At 44.5% G+C, this 20,775-nt stretch overlaps 1 protein-coding gene across 3 annotated transcripts in view; it reads left to right on the top strand.

The window, feature by feature from the left end:
• The window catches only part of atp2a2a (ATPase sarcoplasmic/endoplasmic reticulum Ca2+ transporting 2a), a 35,612-nt gene extending 15,939 nt beyond the window's left edge, over positions 1–19,673 (top strand). Inside the window, exons 6-21 of one of the 3 annotated variants that reach the window (XR_010668302.1) lie at positions 1,047–1,127; positions 2,459–2,544; positions 2,722–3,186; positions 5,045–5,133; positions 5,535–5,637; positions 5,972–6,103; positions 6,203–6,322; positions 6,744–6,962; positions 7,056–7,391; positions 7,504–7,724; positions 7,801–8,003; positions 8,586–8,671; positions 8,770–8,903; positions 8,983–9,100; positions 16,942–18,414; positions 18,962–19,673. Coding sequence is in view for 2 of the 3 variants with exons in the window: in XM_020636421.3 (XP_020492077.1) it covers positions 1,047–1,127; positions 2,459–2,544; positions 2,722–3,186; positions 5,045–5,133; positions 5,535–5,637; positions 5,972–6,103; positions 6,203–6,322; positions 6,744–6,962; positions 7,056–7,391; positions 7,504–7,724; positions 7,801–8,003; positions 8,586–8,671; positions 8,770–8,903; positions 8,983–9,100; positions 16,942–17,211 (2,663 nt within the window). In the remaining variant the exon portion in view is untranslated. Of the gene's footprint in view, positions 1–1,046; positions 1,128–2,458; positions 2,545–2,721; positions 3,187–5,044; positions 5,134–5,534; positions 5,638–5,971; positions 6,104–6,202; positions 6,323–6,743; positions 6,963–7,055; positions 7,392–7,503; positions 7,725–7,800; positions 8,004–8,585; positions 8,672–8,769; positions 8,904–8,982; positions 9,101–16,941 lie in introns of all 3 variants that reach the window. The other 2 variants (XM_065962654.1, XM_020636421.3) reach the window with 2 other exon arrangements.
• Positions 19,674–20,775: the final 1,102 nt, after the last annotated feature.

The raw sequence follows: 20,775 nt of genomic DNA, 5'->3' as shown, positions 1-20,775 counted from the left end.
AGCCTGAGCCATTTCCCCAGTTTCCATCGCCTTTATGTACCATTAGGAAGCTGAATTGGGTCACTGCAATTCCGACGTTCCCAAATTGGCCTTTTCCTTTGAGACGGGCCTTTTATGGCTCACAGGTCCTCGGTTTCCTTCTCTTTCTTTGGCGCTCCGTCTCTTCCCCCTGCAGTGATGGCAGCTCTGCTCTGTTGCTGTGTGGCAGCAACCTCCCTGTAATGAGCTGCGTTCAGTCAGTGCAGTTTACACTAACGCTGAGTTACAACATCTCATCTGTTAAATCTTCATTTAGTCCTCCACACACACACACACATACAGCAGGAGGGCACGGTTAGACTCAAGAGGAAATCAAACCTCCAGCGACGTTAGAATGAAGTGAAGTGTGGAAAAGCTGAGATGCTTTAACTCCTTATTCCATTTCCCATCTGCACAGCTGTACCAAGAGTCAGCCTCTAGTTTGACACTTTAATGCTAATCTCAATTATTTAAATCGCACCTTTAATGTTTGCACTGCCTGTTATTTAATGTCTGTTTTTGATAATTTTGCAATCTTTTTAAACATTGCTGTACAACACTTTATTTTTTATTTTTTATATTCAGGTCTAATTACAGATTTTTGTTTATAGGGTCTTGTTTAAATCTCACATATTCTTTATCCCTACACAGGTTATGTACATTTCTTGTATAATCTATTTTTAATTGCACAGTTTAAGTTTGATATTTTTGAATAGTTTGGTATTCTTTAAATCTTTTTTTCAGGTTAGTATATGTATGGGAGGGGGGCGTCGGTTTTGTGGTTCATTTGTAACAAATGTTTCATGTCATGTACATCTTTGTAACCTGCTACTGGATGCTTTGAATTTCCCTCAGGATCAATAAAGTATCTATCTATCTATCTAATCTGCTCGTTGTCGTCTGAGTGAGTCTGTACTCTCAGACAATTCCATTCTGTTTCATTTCTAATAAAAGTGTCCGTGTGTTCACGCTCCTGATCTCCTCTTGTTTGTGTATTTTCTCTGACTGTGTGTTTTGTGTCATTACAGTTGGAGATAAGGTCCCTGCAGACATCCGTATCTGTTCCATCAAATCCACCACTCTGAGGGTAGACCAGTCCATCCTGACCGGTAAGACATCACATGTTGTCCTGTAGCGTCCATGTTTGTTGGGTGCTGTCTTTAAAGATTCATGTTGATAAATTCTCTTTATGAATGTACTAATCATGTGCTCATCTCTGCACAGATTGAAACCTTTGAATGCATCCTTTGTTTGTTTGATGCTAAGCTAAAGGCTAAAGTCTCCTCTCTAATTCAGTGTGATGAACAATTGAGGGCACTAACTGGTTTCATACAATATCCCACTCCGATAGAGCTCAACAGTTTGAGTCTGGAAGTAAAACTCCTGTTAATTTCCTCCATAGAGGACTTGATTATAAGTCATGATGTCATAACCATCACAGGTAGACTGAACACGAGCTACCTGAGTTTGTAACGATGGTTTATGCTTCTTTAGGAGTCACAAGTTCATCTGATATCAACCTCGATTTAAGAACTACACTACCCACAATCATACTGTCTCTGATTGGTTGGACTTGATGTTACCATGGCAATTACCCGCCCCTCGGTGCTGTATGTGAATGGATAGTTTCCCTAGCAGGTTAGCTGGTTAATTAGCTAATGGTAAATGTACTAATAACCTTGTTGTGCTGCAGTGAATGTAGTTTATATTTTCGACAACACAAACTGCAACATATTAAAACACTTGTATCAACAGTTTAAACATGATAACAACGACTAAAGTGAAGAAGCGGTATCATTCGCAATGCATTGTGGGATGTGTAGTTCATTGACTCAGGAAGAAAATGATGTACACAGTCTTGTACCTTTGGCTTTTTCTCTCTTTTTTTAACGCTGTTTTGGTGCCGAATCAAATGTACTAAAGTCACGAGTAATGGGGTAGCTGGTTGTCATGGTTACAGGGTCCAGTCTCTTGATATAATAAGGATTTTGTGAAATGTCCGTGGAGGATTTGAATGGAGGAAATTTACTTCCGGTAAACAGAGCCGCCGTAAAAAGTAGGTGCTCACTGTTGAGCTCTGTTGGCTTCTGCTGGTGTGAAAAACATGGCCGACATGCAGCAACAGTAACCGGCACAGACTGATGTTAGCACTGTGCGTTATTCAAGTGTCAGTTTGTATTTATGATTTGGGTTTTATATCCATCAGGGTTTTATATTCAGACTCTCCCCTCATGCTCCTTTAATTCATAATAACCTCCTTCAGTCTCTCACCTGTGTGCTGGATGGTAATGAGTTCAATCATTAAAGCTAGCTGCACAACGAGCTAACATGTTAGCATGTGAGGGATCAGTGAGCTCTGTAGATCTCTCTGTAACTGATTGAGCTTTGTTCCTTAGATCTTCCGCAGAGAGACACATGTAACGCTCTGCTGTCTTTCCAGGTGAATCCATCTCTGTGATCAAACACACCGACCCCGTGCCGGACCCTCGAGCCGTCAACCAGGACAAGAAGAACATGCTCTTCTCTGTAAGCTGTGCACATGTTATCACACTTCCTGTTGATGTCCTCCTTCTTCCACTTTGTTTAGTTTCTCTTCACTTCCTGGAAAAACTTGCTCCGCTTGTTTTTGTGTTCTTCTTCTGCAGATGTGTGAGATGTTATCAGATGAACTTGAGCCAACATGTATATTTCTTATTATTTCAGGGTACGAACATCGCCGCAGGAAAGGCGGTGGGCGTGGCCGTGTCCACGGGCGTCAACACAGAGATCGGGAAGATCCGGGATGAGATGGCGGCCACGGAGCAGGAGAGAACGCCCTTGCAGCAGAAGCTGGATGAGTTTGGCGAGCAGCTCTCTAAGGTCATCTCCCTCATCTGCATCGCCGTGTGGATCATCAACATCGGACACTTCAATGACCCGGTGCACGGAGGCTCCTGGATCCGTGGTGCGGTGTACTACTTTAAGATCGCCGTGGCCCTCGCCGTGGCTGCCATCCCTGAAGGACTTCCTGCCGTCATCACCACCTGCCTGGCTCTGGGCACACGCCGCATGGCTAAGAAGAACGCCATCGTCCGCAGCCTGCCATCCGTGGAGACCCTCGGCTGCACCTCTGTCATCTGCTCTGACAAGACGGGAACCCTGACCACCAACCAGATGTCTGTGAGCAGAGTGAGTCACACACACACACACACACGCTCACACACACACTCATGCTGCATTTCTGGACACTTTGGTCCTTTGTGCGTTGTCATCTTTTGCAGCTCTGAAGTTGGTTTAAGTTGACAGTTGTTTTGGAAACTCTGTCTCTCTCTCTCTCGCGGGCCGTTCCTTGTGATCAGGTATTCAGGTTATTAAACAGGAAGGCAACATGCTGCCGCTCTGCTCATTCACATCGAGCCGGTAGATCACTGGCAGCGCTGCTGTTGCATAACTGACCTTGCGTCACCAATCTGCCTGTAGTTTCTCTCTCTCTCTCTCTCTCTCCCTCTCTCTCTCTCTTTCTCTCTTTCTCTCTCTTTTTTTTCTCTCTCTCTCCCTCTCTCTCTCTCTCTCTTTCTCTCTCTTTTTTCTCTCTCTCTCTTTCTCTCTCCCTCTCTCTCTCTCTCTCTCTCTCTTTTTGTGTGTCTCTCTTTTTTCTCTCTCTTTCTCTTTCCTTCTCTCTTTTCTCTCTCTCTCTTTTTTTTCTCTCTCTCTCTCTTTCCCTCTCACTTTTCTCTCTCTTTCCCTCTCTCTTTCCCTCTCCTTTTTGTCTCTCTCTCGTTCTCTCTCTTTTTTCTCTCTCTCTCTCCCTCTCTCTCTCTCTCTCTCTCTTTTTGTGTGTCTCTCTTTTTTCTCTCTCTCTCTCTCCTTCTCTCTTTTCTCTCTCTCTCTCTTTTTTTTCTCTCTCTCTCTCTTTCCCTCTCACTTTTCTCTCTCTCTCTTTCCCTCTCCTTTTTGTCTCTCTCTCTCCCTCTCTCTTTCTCTCTCTCTCTCTCTCTCTCTCTCTCTTTTTGTGTCTCTTTCTCTTTTTTCTCTCTCCCTCTCTTTCCCTCTCTCTTTTCTCTCTCTCTCTTTTTTCTCTCTCTCTCTCTTTCCCTCTCACTTTTCTCTCTCTCTCTCTCTCTCTCCCTCTCTCTCTCTCCGTCTCTCTCTTCCCCTCTCTCTCTCTCTCTTTCTCTCTCTCTTTTCTCTCTCTCTCTCTCTCTCTCTCTCTTTCTCTCTCTCTTTACTCTCTCTCTCTCTCTTTCTCTCTCTTTTTTCTCTCTCTCTCTCTCTTTCTCTCTCTCTCTCTTTCTTGCTCACAGCTCGGCCCCACAATAAGAAGTAATTTCGGCATGAATTCAAATCTAACCCTCTTTTCTTGACATTCAAATAATCTCTAACAATTTTAGCCAATTCCTGCTCTATTGGGTGTTTTTATCGTGGTTATTGAAGAGTCGCATTTTGAACTACTGGAAACATAAAACCCCTGAAGAGCTGCGGTAATTAGATTCACTCTCATCAGTCTCGTATCATGTAATAACCGGCTCTTTAAAAAACAAAAACAAAGTGGTCATATCGTTTATAAAGAATGTAAAGTCTGAGGAAATTCATTTCAATCCTCAACCAATCGTATCTCAGTCTCATGATAAAAAAGAGTATTAATTAGTATATTAATTTCACCCATGTTCTGCTGAAACCGACCTAATGACTAGCAGTGCGCACTGTGTGTGTGTGCCTGCGTGTGTGAGGATGAAAGCGTGGTGCTGGGGCAGACCTGGCTCTGCGGCTCCTTCCACTGGGCACAGCGTCTCTCTTATCTCTTCTGCCTTCACATGGAGAGAAACTCAACAGCGTTTTTCTCCCATTAGTCAGCGGGCCGTGCGGGCCTTGTTGTGACGCTCTGTAACACTGCAGGATGATCTGCTTGTGCCCTTTATGTCTGCTGCGGCGCTCTGCTCCCACCTGCTGTGTCAGTAAAGACACTGCACGCTGATTTTAAAACCCGACATGTCTGCTTTTTAAAACTCACTTCTGTTCTGTCCCACGTGCTCTGTCCTTCCTCCAGATGTTTGTTGTCAACAAAGCTGAAGGTGACAGCTGCTCACTGTCCGAGTTCACCATCACAGGCTCCACCTACGCACCTGAAGGAGAAGTGTGAGTACTAAAATCTGACACTGATTGTGTGTGTGTGACCACATGTCTTAGTGAAACATATGAACTATACACACACACACACGCCTTTCTTCTGTGTAATCATGTTATGTCCTAGATGCTGTAAATCAGATTTAGCCTTTGTGTTTGTCTGTTTCTTTTGGTTTTTTTGTTCATTTATGTCAATTGTCTATTATTTGTAGTTATTGAAGAAATGTTGTGGAATTTTTGTGTAGTGTGAAAAGAATAATATATAATATGAATTTGTAAAATGTATTGTCACACTATAAACTGCGGACCCCAGGAAGAATAGCTTCTCGCTATGCTGAAGCTAATGGGGATCCAAATAAAACAAACAAACAAACAAACAAACACTGATGAATATGCTCTAAACTTGTCCCCAGGTTCCAGGATGGTAAACCAGTGAAAAGCTCCCAGTTTGATGCCCTGACTGAACTGGCTACGATCTGTGCCCTGTGCAACGACTCCTCTCTGGACTTCAATGAGGTCTGACCCCCCCCCCCCCCCCCCCCCCCCCCCCCACTGCCTCTTTCTTCACACATCACACTTATTTATTTCATATGACTAAATGCAGACAGTCGTACGGTCGGAGCTCCACTGGATAGCCTCAAAAAGACCTTTGCTTATATTCTGGATTTTACAGTATCCGTCACATGACCCTGAAGGTCTTTATACTAAAATCTAAAAATGTTCCTCAAAGAGAACATAGACGATCTGGACATCAAAGCTGCGCCTGTCTGTTTGATAGAAATGAACTGAAGGGTCTTTTATTCTGAGATATCACAGTATGAACCCCATGTTTTTTTATCTTTGTGTTCAGGTGAAGGGTGTGTACGAGAAGGTGGGTGAGGCCACAGAGACGGCGCTGACCTGTCTGGTGGAGAAGATGAATGTTTTCGACACTGAGGTCCAGAGTCTGTCTAAGATCGACAGAGCCAACGCGTGCAACTCTGTGAGTGACAGCAGCTCCTCAGGGTCTCGCTCTCTCCACTCAGCAGGGTTTGTTTTGTTTTTTTTAAACCTGTTTGTCTGGTTTTTTTTTCCTGATCAGGTGATCAAGCAGCTGATGAAGAAGGAGTTCACCCTGGAGTTCTCCAGAGATAGGAAGTCCATGTCTGTGTACTGCACCCCCAACAAATCTCGCTCGTCCATGGGGAAGATGTTTGTGAAGGTAACCTGAATGCAGCCTGACCTTTTGACCCTCAGGTTGTCGTTTTAGAGCTCCTGTGAGGAAGACTAAAAGACTCCTGGTCTCATTTTTACCCAAGTGCAATACATATGTTAAACAACAATTAGCTATTTGTTGCTCTTTTTGCACTTGAATTGCACATTTGCATACCTCCACTTTGCACTTTAATAACTTGAATTTCCATTCTGGTATGGGCTCTTGACTGTTTTTATTTGGTTTTATATTTTGCTGTGTTCCAATTCGTTTTGGTTTATGTTTTATGGTGATGTTGTCCTTGTGTTGCTTGTCTTCTGTGTGCTCCTGTTGCCACGCAAATTTCCCCTTGGGACAATAAAAACTCTGAATCTGAATCCCGACCAACCTGATTGCCATGTTGTTAATATTTGATTCCTCTGCACCACAGGGGGCCCCAGAGGGAGTCATCGAGAGGTGCACTCACATCAGAGTGGGCAACACTAAAGTCCCCCTAAGCAAAGGTATCAAGGAGAAGATCATGTCTGTGATCCGGGATTACGGGACCGGGCGTGACACCCTGAGGTGCCTGGCTCTGGCCACGCGAGACAGCCCACCCAAAATGGAGGACATGATATTAACAGAAACGCCCAAGTTTGTAGAGTATGAGGTGAGTTTTCATTAAATTGTGGATATGTAATAACGTGTTTTATTCCCTTTCAGTCCCCAAACATTCACATCGTCTTTGTCTCTCCGCATCCAGTCTGACCTGACCTTCGTCGGCTGTGTCGGCATGCTCGACCCCCCCAGACAGGAAGTGGCTGCCTCCATCAAGCTGTGCCGCCAGGCCGGCATCCGCGTCATCATGATCACCGGGGACAACAAGGGCACAGCTGTGGCTATCTGCCGCCGCATCGGTATCCTAGGCGAGGAAGACGACGTGGAGCGCATGGCGTTCACCGGACGAGAGTTCGACGAGCTCTCGCCGTTCGATCAACGCGAGGCAGTCATTCACGCTCGCTGTTTTGCACGCGTTGAACCTTCCCACAAGTCCAAGATCGTGGAGTTCCTGCAAGGATTTGATGAGATCACTGCTATGGTATGGCGTCCACAAGTAGTAGTGTTTTATTTTTTGTCTTTCTTTTGGCTGTTTGTCTTGTATACTTTTTCATGGAGCATTTCATTACTTGATAACTGTCTCTTCTCTTCAGACCGGTGATGGCGTGAATGACGCCCCCGCCTTGAAGAAGGCAGAGATTGGTATCGCCATGGGCTCTGGCACTGCCGTGGCCAAGTCGGCCTCTGAGATGGTTCTCGCCGATGACAACTTCTCGTCCATCGTGGCCGCTGTGGAAGAGGGCAGAGCGATTTACAACAACATGAAGCAGTTCATCAGATACCTCATCTCCTCCAACGTGGGGGAGGTCGTCTGGTGAGTCGGACAATGACACGCAGTTTTGATGCTCAGATTAGCTAAGTCGCTAACTCTAGCTAATTCCCCCCATTAGCATCTTCCTCACGGCTGCACTGGGCTTCCCCGAGGCTCTGATTCCCGTTCAGCTGCTCTGGGTTAACCTGGTGACTGATGGCCTCCCCGCTACCGCCCTGGGCTTCAACCCCCCAGACCTGGACATCATGGAGAAGCCTCCTCGTAACGCCAAGGAGCCCCTCATCTCTGGCTGGCTCTTCTTCAGATACCTGGCCATCGGAGGTTTGTTTGTTGCCTTATTGCAGTGTGATATGTCATTTATATGTATGTATCAAGCAGCAACCTCCGGTGTTGAAAAATGAATATGATGCAGAAGTGTAAAATCCTGCAGTTCCTCGAGTGTCCACTAGAGGCTGGCTGCAGAAGCACAGGAAGTCACATACACACCCATTCTAAAAAGTCTGTTTTTACAGCAGAGATTAACATGTTTACAGCCTGGTTCAAAAAAACAAATAGGTGTGATTAGCTCATGTCTCGATCAACACACACTGTACGGGGGGGTGAATGTTTTGATGACTCATCAGTTTTGATTTGATGAAGGATAAGAGTTATTCACAATAAGGCATGTAGCTGACCTGATTGACAGGTGGGCGCGGTGTAACGGTTTGTCAGGAGGTTTAAAACTCGCCTCAGCTCCAGCTCTCAGCCTGTCGTTAGGTTGACTGAAAGTTAGACTGAGACAGAATATCCAGCATGGAGACCGCCATCGAGGGAACTCCAGCGCCCCCTGCAGGAACAGACGGGGGACGTCACTCGGGCTTCGTCCAGTAGTATTTATATTATGTATGTCATTTGTTTTATTAGGCTATGTGGGCGCGGCCACAGTGGGAGCGGCTGCCTGGTGGTTCACGGTCTCTGAAGATGGACCTCAGCTTACCCTGTACCAGCTGGTAAGACTTACTGTCTGAGAGCTCATTGTTCAGCATGTTGTACACCCACCCCCCCTCCCCCCCAACACTCCTCACTCCTCGGCTTTCTTCCCCTGCAGAGCCACTTTCTCCAGTGCGCCCCAGACAACCCTGAGTTTGATGGCCTGGACTGCCATGTGTTTGAGTCGCCCTATCCAATGACCATGGCGCTGTCAGTGCTGGTCACCATAGAGATGTGCAATGCTCTAAACAGGTAAATCCTCTCAGTGTAGGGGTCATTTGCACAAACAAAGGGGTGAACTAAAAATAAATAACATTTTCTCTTCCTCCAGTCTGTCTGAGAACCAGTCTCTGCTGAGGATGCCTCCCTGGGAGAACATTTGGCTCCTCGGGGCTATCTGCCTCTCCATGTCCCTCCACTTCCTCATCCTCTATGTGGAACCTCTGCCTGTGAGTTTAAAGAAACTGCTCATTTGATCATGACTCCACAGGACTGATCTAACCCTGGTGGTTATATGACTGTATTACACTATTGTAATGGACACTGATATGCTACCATACACTCCCCGTGCCTCACTAAGCGGGTAGGAGTGTCTACTGTGACTGCAGCACATTTAACAAGAGTTATGTATGTAACTACGGTTCTATGAATTCTGGATGACCGCCAGAGGCAGTTCTTAACACTGGATTCTATCTGTCTTGTGCACGCGCAGGTTGAGTATTTAATATCAACAAAGTCACAGGTGACCTGGGATGACGTAGCTTAAATAGCCCGCGTCATCATGTGAGACGGCCCTTCAGAATCTTCTCGCCAAGATTCTGAGTGACAGAGAACTCTGGCGGTCATCCAGAATTCCGTAGTTACATACGTAACTCTCATTCTATTTCATTCTTCCTGACCGCCAGAGGCAGTTCTTAACACTGGATGACTAATACCAGCATGGTCACAAGGAATCCCAACTCACCTTGAACGGTCTTAAGGTTCCTGAAAAACAGCTGCTGCCAGTGCCCTGGGAACAGCGACATTTACCCTGTAAAAACGGGCAAAGGTACATGGTATGGCCCAAGTGCACAGTAGTGCTGCCCAGGAAGTGGAGACACTCCTGGTGGAATGGCCCTTGATATTAAGAGGCATTGGCAGACCCTTTGACCTGTAGACCTTTTCAATAGCCATAACTATCCACCTGGAAAGCCTCTGCTTGGACAGGGCCTGTCCTTTCTTGTGGCCGCCATTGCAGGCAAACAGGCAATCAGAGTGGCGAAAACTTGAGGTTGCCTGGATGTAGTGTCTCAAAGCCCTAACTGGGCAGAGCAGCTCTGCTGAATTGGCTTCCTCATCCTGCAGGGATGAGGGGTGATAAGCTCCCATCTCAATGACCTGATTAAAGTGGCTTGCTCCCAACCACTTGGGGAAGAATGATGGGTTAGGCCAAAGTGCTACTCCTGTGCCATCTGAGTTCCATCGCATGCATGCCTCAATCACAGACAAGGCTTGACGCTCACTCACACGTTTTGCTGAAGCCATTGCCAGAAGAAAAGCAGCCTTTGCTGACAGCCACTCAATCCTTGACTGCCCCAGAGGCTCACAGGGGGGAGGCAAAAGCCTTCAAGCACCAAAGACAGGTCCCACGATGGAACCTTAACAGCCCGCGGAGGGTTTCGCCGCTGAGCTCCTCTAAGAAACCGGTTCACCAGAGTGTGAGAGCCCAAGGTGTGGTTATCAACTTTAATATGCCTGGCCGAAATCACAGCCACATATACCTTTAAGGTGGAAACAGAGAGCTCCTTCTCTAGCAAAGAGTGCAGAAACCGCAGTACTACTGGCACAGAGGTACTCTCAGTAGTCTCTTTGTGGGCTCTACACCATTCTGAAAAAAGCTTCCACCTGTTGGCATAAAGTGCCCTTGAGTCATTTAATTTCTGGTTAACCGCTTGGTCACAAGCAGCTAGGAGTGGTTCAGGCCCCTCAAGGGCCATACCCACAATTGCAGGCGCTCCGGAGTCAGATGCCAGATGCTGCCCCCCAGCTGTGAGAGCAGGTCCTGCTGTGTCGGCAGGCTAACTCCGTTCAGAAGACTGTACATAATTGGAAACCAGGGCCTCCCTGGCCAGTTCGGGGCAACCAACAAAAGTCTGTGGTTGACCTGCTGTAATCTGTGTAGCATTGCTGCGATGAGAGAAAACAGTGGGAAGGCATAAACAAGTCAATCTGGCCATGGGTGTGCCAGAGCATCCTGTCCTAGAGGACTCGTCATCTCCATCAAGGAGAACCAGAGGGCAGTGGGTCGAGGACCTCAAAGTCCACCTCTGCCTTACCATATATTCGCCATATCTCCTCCATCACCTTTGAGTGGAGCCTCCACTCCCCCGAGGGAGGTTTCTGGCAAGATAGAAAGTCTGCCACCAGGTTCTGTGGCCCCGGCAGGTACATGGCCCTGAAGTTGAGGAATTGGTTATTACCACTTCGCGACGTGAGGGTACTATACGCAACAAGAAGCCTCTAGACAGAAACTCTGTTTCTCCATGGCCGCAGAGCAAGAAGACATCGGCTGGACACCATGACTCTCTTGGATCTGTGCACCCTTGGATCTAAATGGAGGCCCTTTGTCCAAACCTGGAGGGGCCGTAGGTACAAAAGACCCAGTGGCACCACTGATGTTACCCACGTTAGCATACCCAACAGCCTGAGGAAAAGGCTGTACTGTAACCTCCTGCCCCTCCGGAAACAGACGAGAAGCTGGAGTATGGCCTCCACTCTGCGTTGTGTCGGGGAGGCCAGCATACGACCTGAATCCAAAGTCAATCCAATAAACACCGCCCTTTGGCTGGGTATGAGACAGCTCTTGGCGTAATTGACTGTGAGTCCCAACTGTGACACATGGTGTTATTTTTGCAGAGGGGAAGTCCTCGGTGGCTCTTTTTGCCAGCTGCCACAGTGCTGTGGGTATATTACCTTTTTCTCCTTGATCCGGTGTGAATGATGATATGCTCTGCTCCCTCAAACCTTCCACTGGACAGATGTTCCATGACTTACTCGTGGTTGGGCTCCAGAATTTCACTGATATTTTCTCAGGAAACAGCCGTGTTAAGTTGATGTGTCGCCCGTTGGAGTCACAGATAAAAGGATTTCTTTATTTGTGGCAATATTCATTTGTGTTTTAGGTTGGCTGACAGAGAAGTGTGTGTCTCTACTTGAAGGCTTTGGGTAGGCTGGTGGGACTAGAGACAGAGGTGTTGAGGATATTAAGCATCCTGACCGGTTCATTTCAGAGGGGGGAGAGGTGGCATCTATTAACTGACAATCCTCTTCTTGTCTTGTTCTGCTTTGGTTGATGATGGTAATTTCCTCTCTCAGTGTCTGCATCATCATCCAAAGAGCTTGGTTATCGAAAACTCAGCAAACGTTCCACGCTCATCAGGTCCAGCGAAAAATTTGATATTTTGGCGTTTTCATGAACGAAGTTTGCAAATTAGCTCGATGGCGCCCCCTTTTGATTTTTACGAATAGTTTTTTTTGTCTACATACATGAATCTTTTTTACATGTTAGAGCAGGCTAATTGTCTAATTTCAACTGGAAGTCTGCTATGATTTTTTGTCTAAAAAGTCCGTATTTTCACCGTTTACAGGGTACCTGTTTGAAAGCATCCGCCCGAGAGCGTTTATCTGATCAATTCAATTTTGGTGTCAAATGAAAGTAGACAAGTTGAAGAATAAAAGTTGTGCTCAAATCACGAGGTTTCAATATAAGGCGTGGCCGTGGCGTGATGTCAAAGTTTGATGTCGTTTTTTGCATCACGCCAAAAACAGAAAATGCTTATAACTGTACTATGCAGTGTTCAATCATCACCAAAAAATTCATGCATGACAAAGAGCACGCCCTGAACACATCTATGATTTAATTTTTTTAATTAGTCCCAGCGCCACCTGTTGACAACAGGAGGTCACTCCGTCTGAGCATTGTTTCCTTTGCACTAGCCATTGCTACACAGTTGCTTGAATCTCCCTCAAAATCGCGGTTGACCATCCAAAGACCTTGACCATATGACCTTTACATGCACAAAGTCCTGCGTGAAAAGCTGTTCCCTTACAGACGCGTTGTTCGCCATCAAACAGGAAGACGTTTTTTCACGGGCTTAACATAGTCGTACAGACCCGAAACTTCATACATATAATACTGGTACTAAACTCAAACATCTTATATCGTTTAAGTAAGTGGGCGTGGCTTAATGGCTCAGTGGCGCCCCCTTCAAATTTTCAAAATGGCCTCCCCATAGAGGGTTTTTTCACGTACATTCATGAAAATTGTTACGTATATTAAGCTTGTCAGGACGGACAAAAAATCCTCTTGCAGCAACTCAAAAAACCCAACAGGAAGTCCACAAATTAATAAATAATAAAGTTGAATTTCACAATAATGGAAATTCAAAATCGGCCTTCCTATTTGAACGAACTTGTCTGTGGGCGCCCATCCGATCGGCGCAAACTCAGTGTCAGTGCATTCTAGACAGGCTCAACATATCTCGTTGTGCGCTGCACGTTATTTTGTCAAAAGGCATGGCCATGGCGTGCGTTTGAACTTTTTTGTGCATTTTGGCAACTTACCAAAAAAGTAAATGCTTATATTTCAGCTATGCAGAACACATCCTGAACACATCCATGTTTGAAATTTTCAAATAAGTCACAGCGCCACCTGTTGACAACAGGAAGTTACTTCTACTCAATTCCCCCTCAGAATTGGTGTGGACCTTACAACGTGGACCATGCTAACGCCATACAAGACTCAAGCTCAAACGCCTACGTCCTACGCTATGCGGACGCGCTGTCGCCATCAAACAGGAAGTAGTTTTTTCACATGCTTAACATAATTGTTCAGTCCCGAAACTTCATACATATGATCCTGGTGGTAAAGTCAAACATTTGATACCGTTTAAATGAGTGGGCGTGGCTTAATGGCTCAGTGGCGCCACCTACAATATTTCAAACATTCAGCCCCCGCAGCACGTTAAGCCTACAATTCAGAATTTTGCTATGCTTATCCATCTTGACAACACCTACAATAAACCCTCTTGCACCCATGCTCAATATCCAACAGGAAGTCCACAAGTCCACATCGCCATGAAAAGGGAAGTGGCTGTAACTCTCGCTAGCTCACAGCTAACTAGCTAAACTTATGAAACCGTTATGTTACATTAGTCAACCAAGCAATTTCACAGAATTGCTCGTGCTAAAGGTTTACCAGTTAGCTAGCAGTCATTTCATTAGCTAGTTATCGCTAACGGTTAACTTGTTGTCTAATGTTAGTGTTCCCTCAGCTGACATAAATGTTACTATTTTTTGGCTAGCTTAAAGCTAGAGGGGATATGCAGGTATCTAATGAAAGTCCACGATATACTGCATCCATTGGTACCAAACATGACATGATCATGTCGGGAAGAGGGGTTAATAACGCTCTAAAGTCAAGTTAGTTTCAAATGTCTCATGCATGATAGGCTACAGGGCCCGCTCTAAAATTAAGGCAATGCTGCCATCTTGTGGTGACTAGAGAGGCTGATTTAGCTCAACACATCCGTGATTTAAATAAAAGCTGTAAAATTAAAACAATGCTGCCATCTTTTGGTGACTATCCATGATTGAAATATTTAAATTTAGAGTGTGGTTCCAATTTGTTCCACAAGGAGGCGTATCCTCCAAGTGACACAGCTCAGCGTGCTTGGTAGCCCTCGTCTTCATACTGGCAGAAGCAAGGAAAGGAAACACTATAGGCTACCTGTGGTTGTCTCATTATTTCCCTGTTATTTACAGGTGATTAAATGTCACAAATCACAAAGGTGCATGTGGTCTATATTGTTCTATAGCATGTGGAAAGTAACACTTTCCTTTAGTGTGTGTCAGGATGTGTTTTAAATGTGTTTTGAAGGTTTTAAGATACTTTAGCTATGATGCTCATGAGCGCTAGCTTAGCTCATCGCTACGTTCATATATGTCTGTCATGGCTTGTCCCTAGCTCCCATGCTCTTTTGCTAGTTTTGTAAAGCTCCTGCATATCTCTTAAAGTAACCGTGGGTTCATGAAGACTGTTCATTTTCATATTTTGTACTTCTATTCATGTAAAAAGTGTAGCGCTAGCTTCGCCATTTCTCTATGGGATTTCCCATGTTATTTGTTAGCATAATGCTAAGCGAGGATAAACTGGAAACCTGTTTGTAACTGTATTACATTGATAAGAAGCTCTTAAGTAGCAGAACCGAATTATTTTATATTTGTGAAAACAATAATAACACACAAGTGTTTATTTTGTACTTTTGAGAACTTTTGCATGTAATATAAGACATATAGACAATATAAGTTTTTGTATTTTTCTGTGCATATTGTGTTGAAATATGGATAAAATGCTGTTTTTGAAAAAAGAAAAGAGAAATACATATACATAAACATATGTATAAAATTAAAGACTGGCAGAAGCGAAAAAATAAAGCTAGTCCGAAAGTGTTCATCAATTCGATGCAAACTCAGTGTCAAGTGTGTTCAAGACATGTTCAACATATCCCGTTGTGCTCTGCACATTATTTTATCAAAGAGCGTGGCCGTGGCATGTGTTCAAAGTTTGATGTGCATTTTGGCAACTTGCCAAAAAAATAAATGCTTATATCTCTGCCATGCAGTGTTCAATCATATTAAAATTTCTCATACATGATACAGGGCCCACCCTGAACACATCCATGATTGACATTTTTTGCTTATCACAGTGCCACCTGTTGACAACAGGAAGTTACTGTTTCTGAGTTAGCATTAGCCATTGCTACAAGGTAGCTAATTTCCCGCTCAGAATTGGTGGGGACCATGCAAACACCTTGGCCATACAACACGTTCAAGCTCAAACACCTACGTCCAATGCTCTCGCCATACGGATGCATCATTTGCCGTGAAACAGGAAGTGGCTGTAACTCTCATATACTTTGTCTGATCTGCCTCAAATTACACAGATATGATCAGGGTTGGCCTCTGAACACACTGACATAACAATAGTCAACTTTAACCACAGTGCCCCCTCCTGCAAGGAGTAAGTACTACATCCTATATACTTTGTCTGATCTACTTCAAATTACATATGTATGATCAGGGTTGGCCTCTGAACACATAGACATAACAATAGTCAACTTTAACCATAGCGCCTCCTACTGCAAGGAATAAGAACTACACAATGCTCAATTTCCTCCATATTTCATAGCTATCATGACTGTGCCAGCCTGAACTGCTCTACGTCAAAAGTTTCTGTGATCTTCATTACGCTGCCTATTTCAGCATACCATAGTACGACTTTTACACGAATCGGACTGCACGGCCTGCTGCTTAGCCATGTTCTGCTGCTGCTGCACTCCCACGGTTGCAACACACCCGACATGCACAGGGGTGCGAGGGCCCTTCATCACCGCTTGCAGTTTTAATCTGATCTTGTTGTTGGAGGATCAGAGTGTGTGTTTCGCTCTTCTGTTGTTTAACAGAAGTTTTCTGATGCAGATTAGCAAGGGTTTTTTCTCTGAACTCCATGAATTCCCTCTCTAAGGTTGTTGAGTTTCCCCTCTCTTTCTTTTCTGTCTCCTCCTTCATGTTCTGAAAATCCTTTTGAAAATGATCCTTGGACAATGACTGTACCGTTGTGGTAAATATTAATGGTCAGCACTGAGCTGATTGTATCTCCATCTTCATACACAGAGATTTGTCTTCCTTTGCTGATTTCATTTTTCTTCATGTACCTGAAGGCTTCAGTAAAAGTAGTATGCCATGTATTTGGTTTGTCTTTACTCTTCCTTTCTCTGTTACTGAAAAGTCTGCCATAACTGTTTTAGGTGAGTCTTTCAGGACTTCTAGTTTAAAAGTCGTTTTTTGCCTTCACAGATGTGATGTGATCTGGATAGAGTATCTTACATCCTTTTCTCTGATTTAAAACAGGTATCTGTGGTGATCTTCAGTTAGCTGTAGTCTCCTGTTGATCAGCCAGTTTCCCGTGGCAGTTACTGGCAGTTGGTGTTAGCCTTTAAGCTAGCTGGTAGTTGAAGTTGTACCATGGTCTTTTTTTTCCTTCTTTCTTGACTTTACCTTGATGGAAATGTCCAGTTTTTTCTTTCAAAAGTATCCTGGAGTGTTAGTCTTCTTTGTTGTTGTAGATTATAATGTATCTTATCGACTTAGCTATAAAAACACTACAAATTAAAGAATGTAATTCAGGAGGTCATCTTTCTTGCTGCCAACAGCTTTGGTAACCATGGTAACCACTCTCTCTCTCTCCCAGGTCATATTCCAGATCACCCCTCTGGACACGACCCAGTGGATGATGGTGCTGAAGATCTCGCTGCCCGTCATCCTGCTGGACGAGCTGCTAAAGTTTGTTGCCAGGAACTACTTGGACTTCGGTAAACATCTGGAGAAGCCGGTCAGAAAAGGCTGCTCTCTGTCCGCATGTGCCGACGGCATCTCCTGGCCCTTCGTGGCTGTCTCCCTGCCCCTGGTGCTGTGGATCTACAGCACCGACACTAATGTGTCCGCCATGTTGTGGCCCTGACTGACTCCACTACGACCCCCTCCCTGTGCACCAGTGTGAAGTGGACATTAACACACACATCTAACACACTTACATTCACAACAGCTCACCGTCAACAGTTGCACATGCTCGGACAGATCTTTTCTATTGAAACATTTTTTTTAAGGAGGGGGAGGGGGGGTCGTCATATTTTAATGACTCTGACTGACATTATTAAGTCCATAACTTTTATTACACCATCACGCTTTTCTCTCTTTCAGTCCGTCGTTTTGAATGCTAAGAGAAGCTCGCCTTGTCGGAGCTGTGTGTTGAGCTGTACAGAGAATTTACACTATTTTATAACGATTAATATTTTGTAATTTTTGCGGGGTTGTTGGGGACGAGAATGCTTTGGTAAGTAAAACACTCATTTCGGGGGCGAAGGCGGTGTGTGTGTCTTTGCCCCTGGCATGAATCTCGATCGTCAGTTTTGAGCTCTGTGCGTATTCATCGATGATTTTCTGCAATAGGCAGAGCACAGCTACCTCAGTGTTGTTTGTGACCATGACTTTAACCATTTCAGAAAGGATCCTTTTACACCCGTGAGGTTAGCGCCTATTTCTTCTGCAGGAGAGACAACACCCTCTCTCACACACACACACACACACACACACACACACACACACACACCATAATATGTTACCAGTTTGACTTTAGCCGTTTTTGATACAGTCTGTTGCTTCATTTGTTTACTTGAAGAAAACACGTTCGTCTTGATTCTCTGTGTTTAAGTTTAAGCTTCTTTTTGTTTTTGAGAGCCAGTCTCAACCTCCGATCTTATTTCTTTTTATTTCTTTTTTTTTTATATATTAACTATGATCTTTCTAATATATGTAAAATGTGCACATACTGTACTTGAAGATGTAAAAAAAGGCACCAAGCAGCTGTTAGTCTTATCAACTGAGCACAACGTGGACGACAGGTCGTTGGACGAGCTGTAAATCTGTACATAGCACACAAAGTAGAATCTCTCTCTGTGTTTTTTTATTGTCGTCGCTTCCTAAATGTTCCACATGCGTCTTCTTCCACTAGTTCACGCGCTCGTGCTTGTAGCTCGTAGCTCGTAGCTCGTAGCCTCTCTGCGCGCCCGCTCCGATGACCCCGTGGCTTACGAGTGCTTTGAGTTGATGAGGTAAAAAGCTAACTTGTTGTTTCTTCCAATGCTTCCACGTGTTCACCTGCAGAGTGAGTACACTTTGACCTGCATGCCCGCTGCTGCTGCTGCTCGCTCATTCTTCTTCTGCTGTTTTTATAGCAACTACTGCTTCTTCTTCTTGTGTTTTTTTAGTGGCTGCTTCGCTGTCGCATCATTTCTCACATTGACAGTTGATTGACAGTTCTGCATTATATTTGATATGACTAGCAGTTTATCTTAATAACTTAATAAAACTTGGTACTGCAGTGAGAGGGGAGCCTTTAATGTCACCAAGTGCCAGCTAACGCTAGATATAGGAGCCGTTAGTATTTTTAGCGGTCTCCATGGTAACTGTTTGTGTTCCACTGTATTCTGTCAGCATGTGATAACTGGCGTAGATGCCATAGGACATGGTTATCTTGTGTTTTTAGTTATTCTCTGCTTGTCTGATGCATGGCCTTCATGTATCTGTGCTCCTTCTCTGACAGGAAGTGATGATGATTTGACTTATCTGCTGCTCTGGCCTGTGACTTCTGCGTCCACTGATCTGATTCTTCCTCTCTTTCTCTCTCTCTCTTTTTTTCTTCTCCTTTGCAGCAAAGGCCGAGTAAAGCCCGCCTCTTCTCTAAACTCCTTTCAGAAACGTTTGGTTTTTGTTTTGTGTTGTGCATGTGTGTTTCGGACAAAGAACATCTTCCAACAGCTGCATGTCGGTCGAGTAATTTAAGGTCAGAGGCTCATAAGTTCATGGATCATTTGATAGACTGAAAATCGAACCACCTGACCAGTCCTCTCATCGTCTTGCATGAAGAGCCTTAGATCACCATTCAGCTCCATCTTTTTAGACACAGCTCTTAGTGCCGTGTACAGTCAAGTGTACGATATTCTGTGGTGCATGTCCGCTGAATCAGCCATCTGTTTGACCACACCTGTGTTCTAGACTTTGTATAGTATCTGTAACTAGAATAGACATCCGTCAGGTAGTACAAACGTTAAATAAGCTCAAACACAGTTCATCTTTCCTAAGGAAAAACTTTAATGGGATATTTAAAAACCAAACAGCCTTTTCTTTTTCTTTTTGTGCTTTGCACTGAGACGTGCAACATGTTTGGAGCAGGTTTTTCGTCATATCTGGGAAGGCGGACGTGCGGCGGGGCAGTGATGCGCCGGTTTTATCACGAGGGCGGTGGGCTGACCTTCCACTGGCATTTCTTTGCCAAACTGCTGTACTGTATTTTCAGAGATGATTGTACAATGTATCACATGAACTTTGGTTTCAGGTAAATAAAACTGTCATATGAAGAGTTTACTCACCTGTGTCAACTTTCATTTCAATTGTGTTAAGTGACAGGGCGCCCATCCCAAACATGTCAGCTGGGGACCCCCACTGTCCCCTTATATTTATATTATACTTCCTAATAATTGTTAGAAAGGCAAGAAGCAGAACACAAGCAGGGGCGTGTCCAGACTGTTTTGACTTGGGGTGGGGGGTGGGGGGGCCCACCTGGTGCATGGACGTATGTAGGGATGGCCTGGAATTTGAGGGCACACATGCAAATGAATTTTAAGAAAATATACCCTTTCTATCACCACTAATGAGCCTGTTATCGTGTAAAGTATAAATATTCTTTAAGGACGCAAAAACAAAGATTTAAGAGCAAATTCACGATTTAAAGTTTGTTGAAAATCACAAGTATTTGTTTGTTTTTATGGAAACAGCCAGAATAGTTGATTTTATCTTAAGTCCCGCCTCTGATTAGCCAAATGGCCAATCATGGATTGCAGATATCTGCAAGGCACCGACTCAACCACTGAGCATTGAGTATCTTCATGGTGGGGGTTATTTAACCAGCTGGGTAACATTTTAAAGTGATACTCAAATCGACACTTTTATCCAGTGGTTACCAATCCTTTTATTTTAGCTCGTGACCCCACCATGACTTCACAAAAGTCTGGAAACCCCAGACACCCAAAACTAATATGTGATCGTTTTTTTTTTTTTACAATGCTCCATTAAATATTTATTTCAGAGCACATGTCTCTATCATGTGTATAACTATGGACAGAGGGAGGACAAGTGAGTGACTCGGAGGGACATAGACAGATACTGATAGTTTGTTAGACTTATTTTGGTGCCTGTATTCATTTCGGACAATAAAGCCCATGCTAAACTAGCTTAAGTAAGGCAGATTGCTACGATATATTCTTTTATTGATCAGTTATTTGAAATCTTAGGCGACTCACTCTGAGTTCCATGGGACCCCACGTGGAGTCTGGACCTCCCCAGGTTGGTAAGTCTGCTTTCACATGTCAAACGGAGCCACAGTCAAGTTCCTCTCTATGGTTTACTTAATGAAGAACCAAAATGTCTACATCAGAGAAGATTTATGAGTCACTGTTTTGGGAACAAT

This window comes from Labrus bergylta, chromosome 2 (assembly GCF_963930695.1).
Source record: "Labrus bergylta chromosome 2, fLabBer1.1, whole genome shotgun sequence".
NCBI classification, from domain to species: domain Eukaryota; kingdom Metazoa; phylum Chordata; class Actinopteri; order Labriformes; family Labridae; genus Labrus; species Labrus bergylta.
Note: the sequence above shows the minus strand (reverse complement) of the source record. Positions and strands in the feature narration are given on the sequence as shown.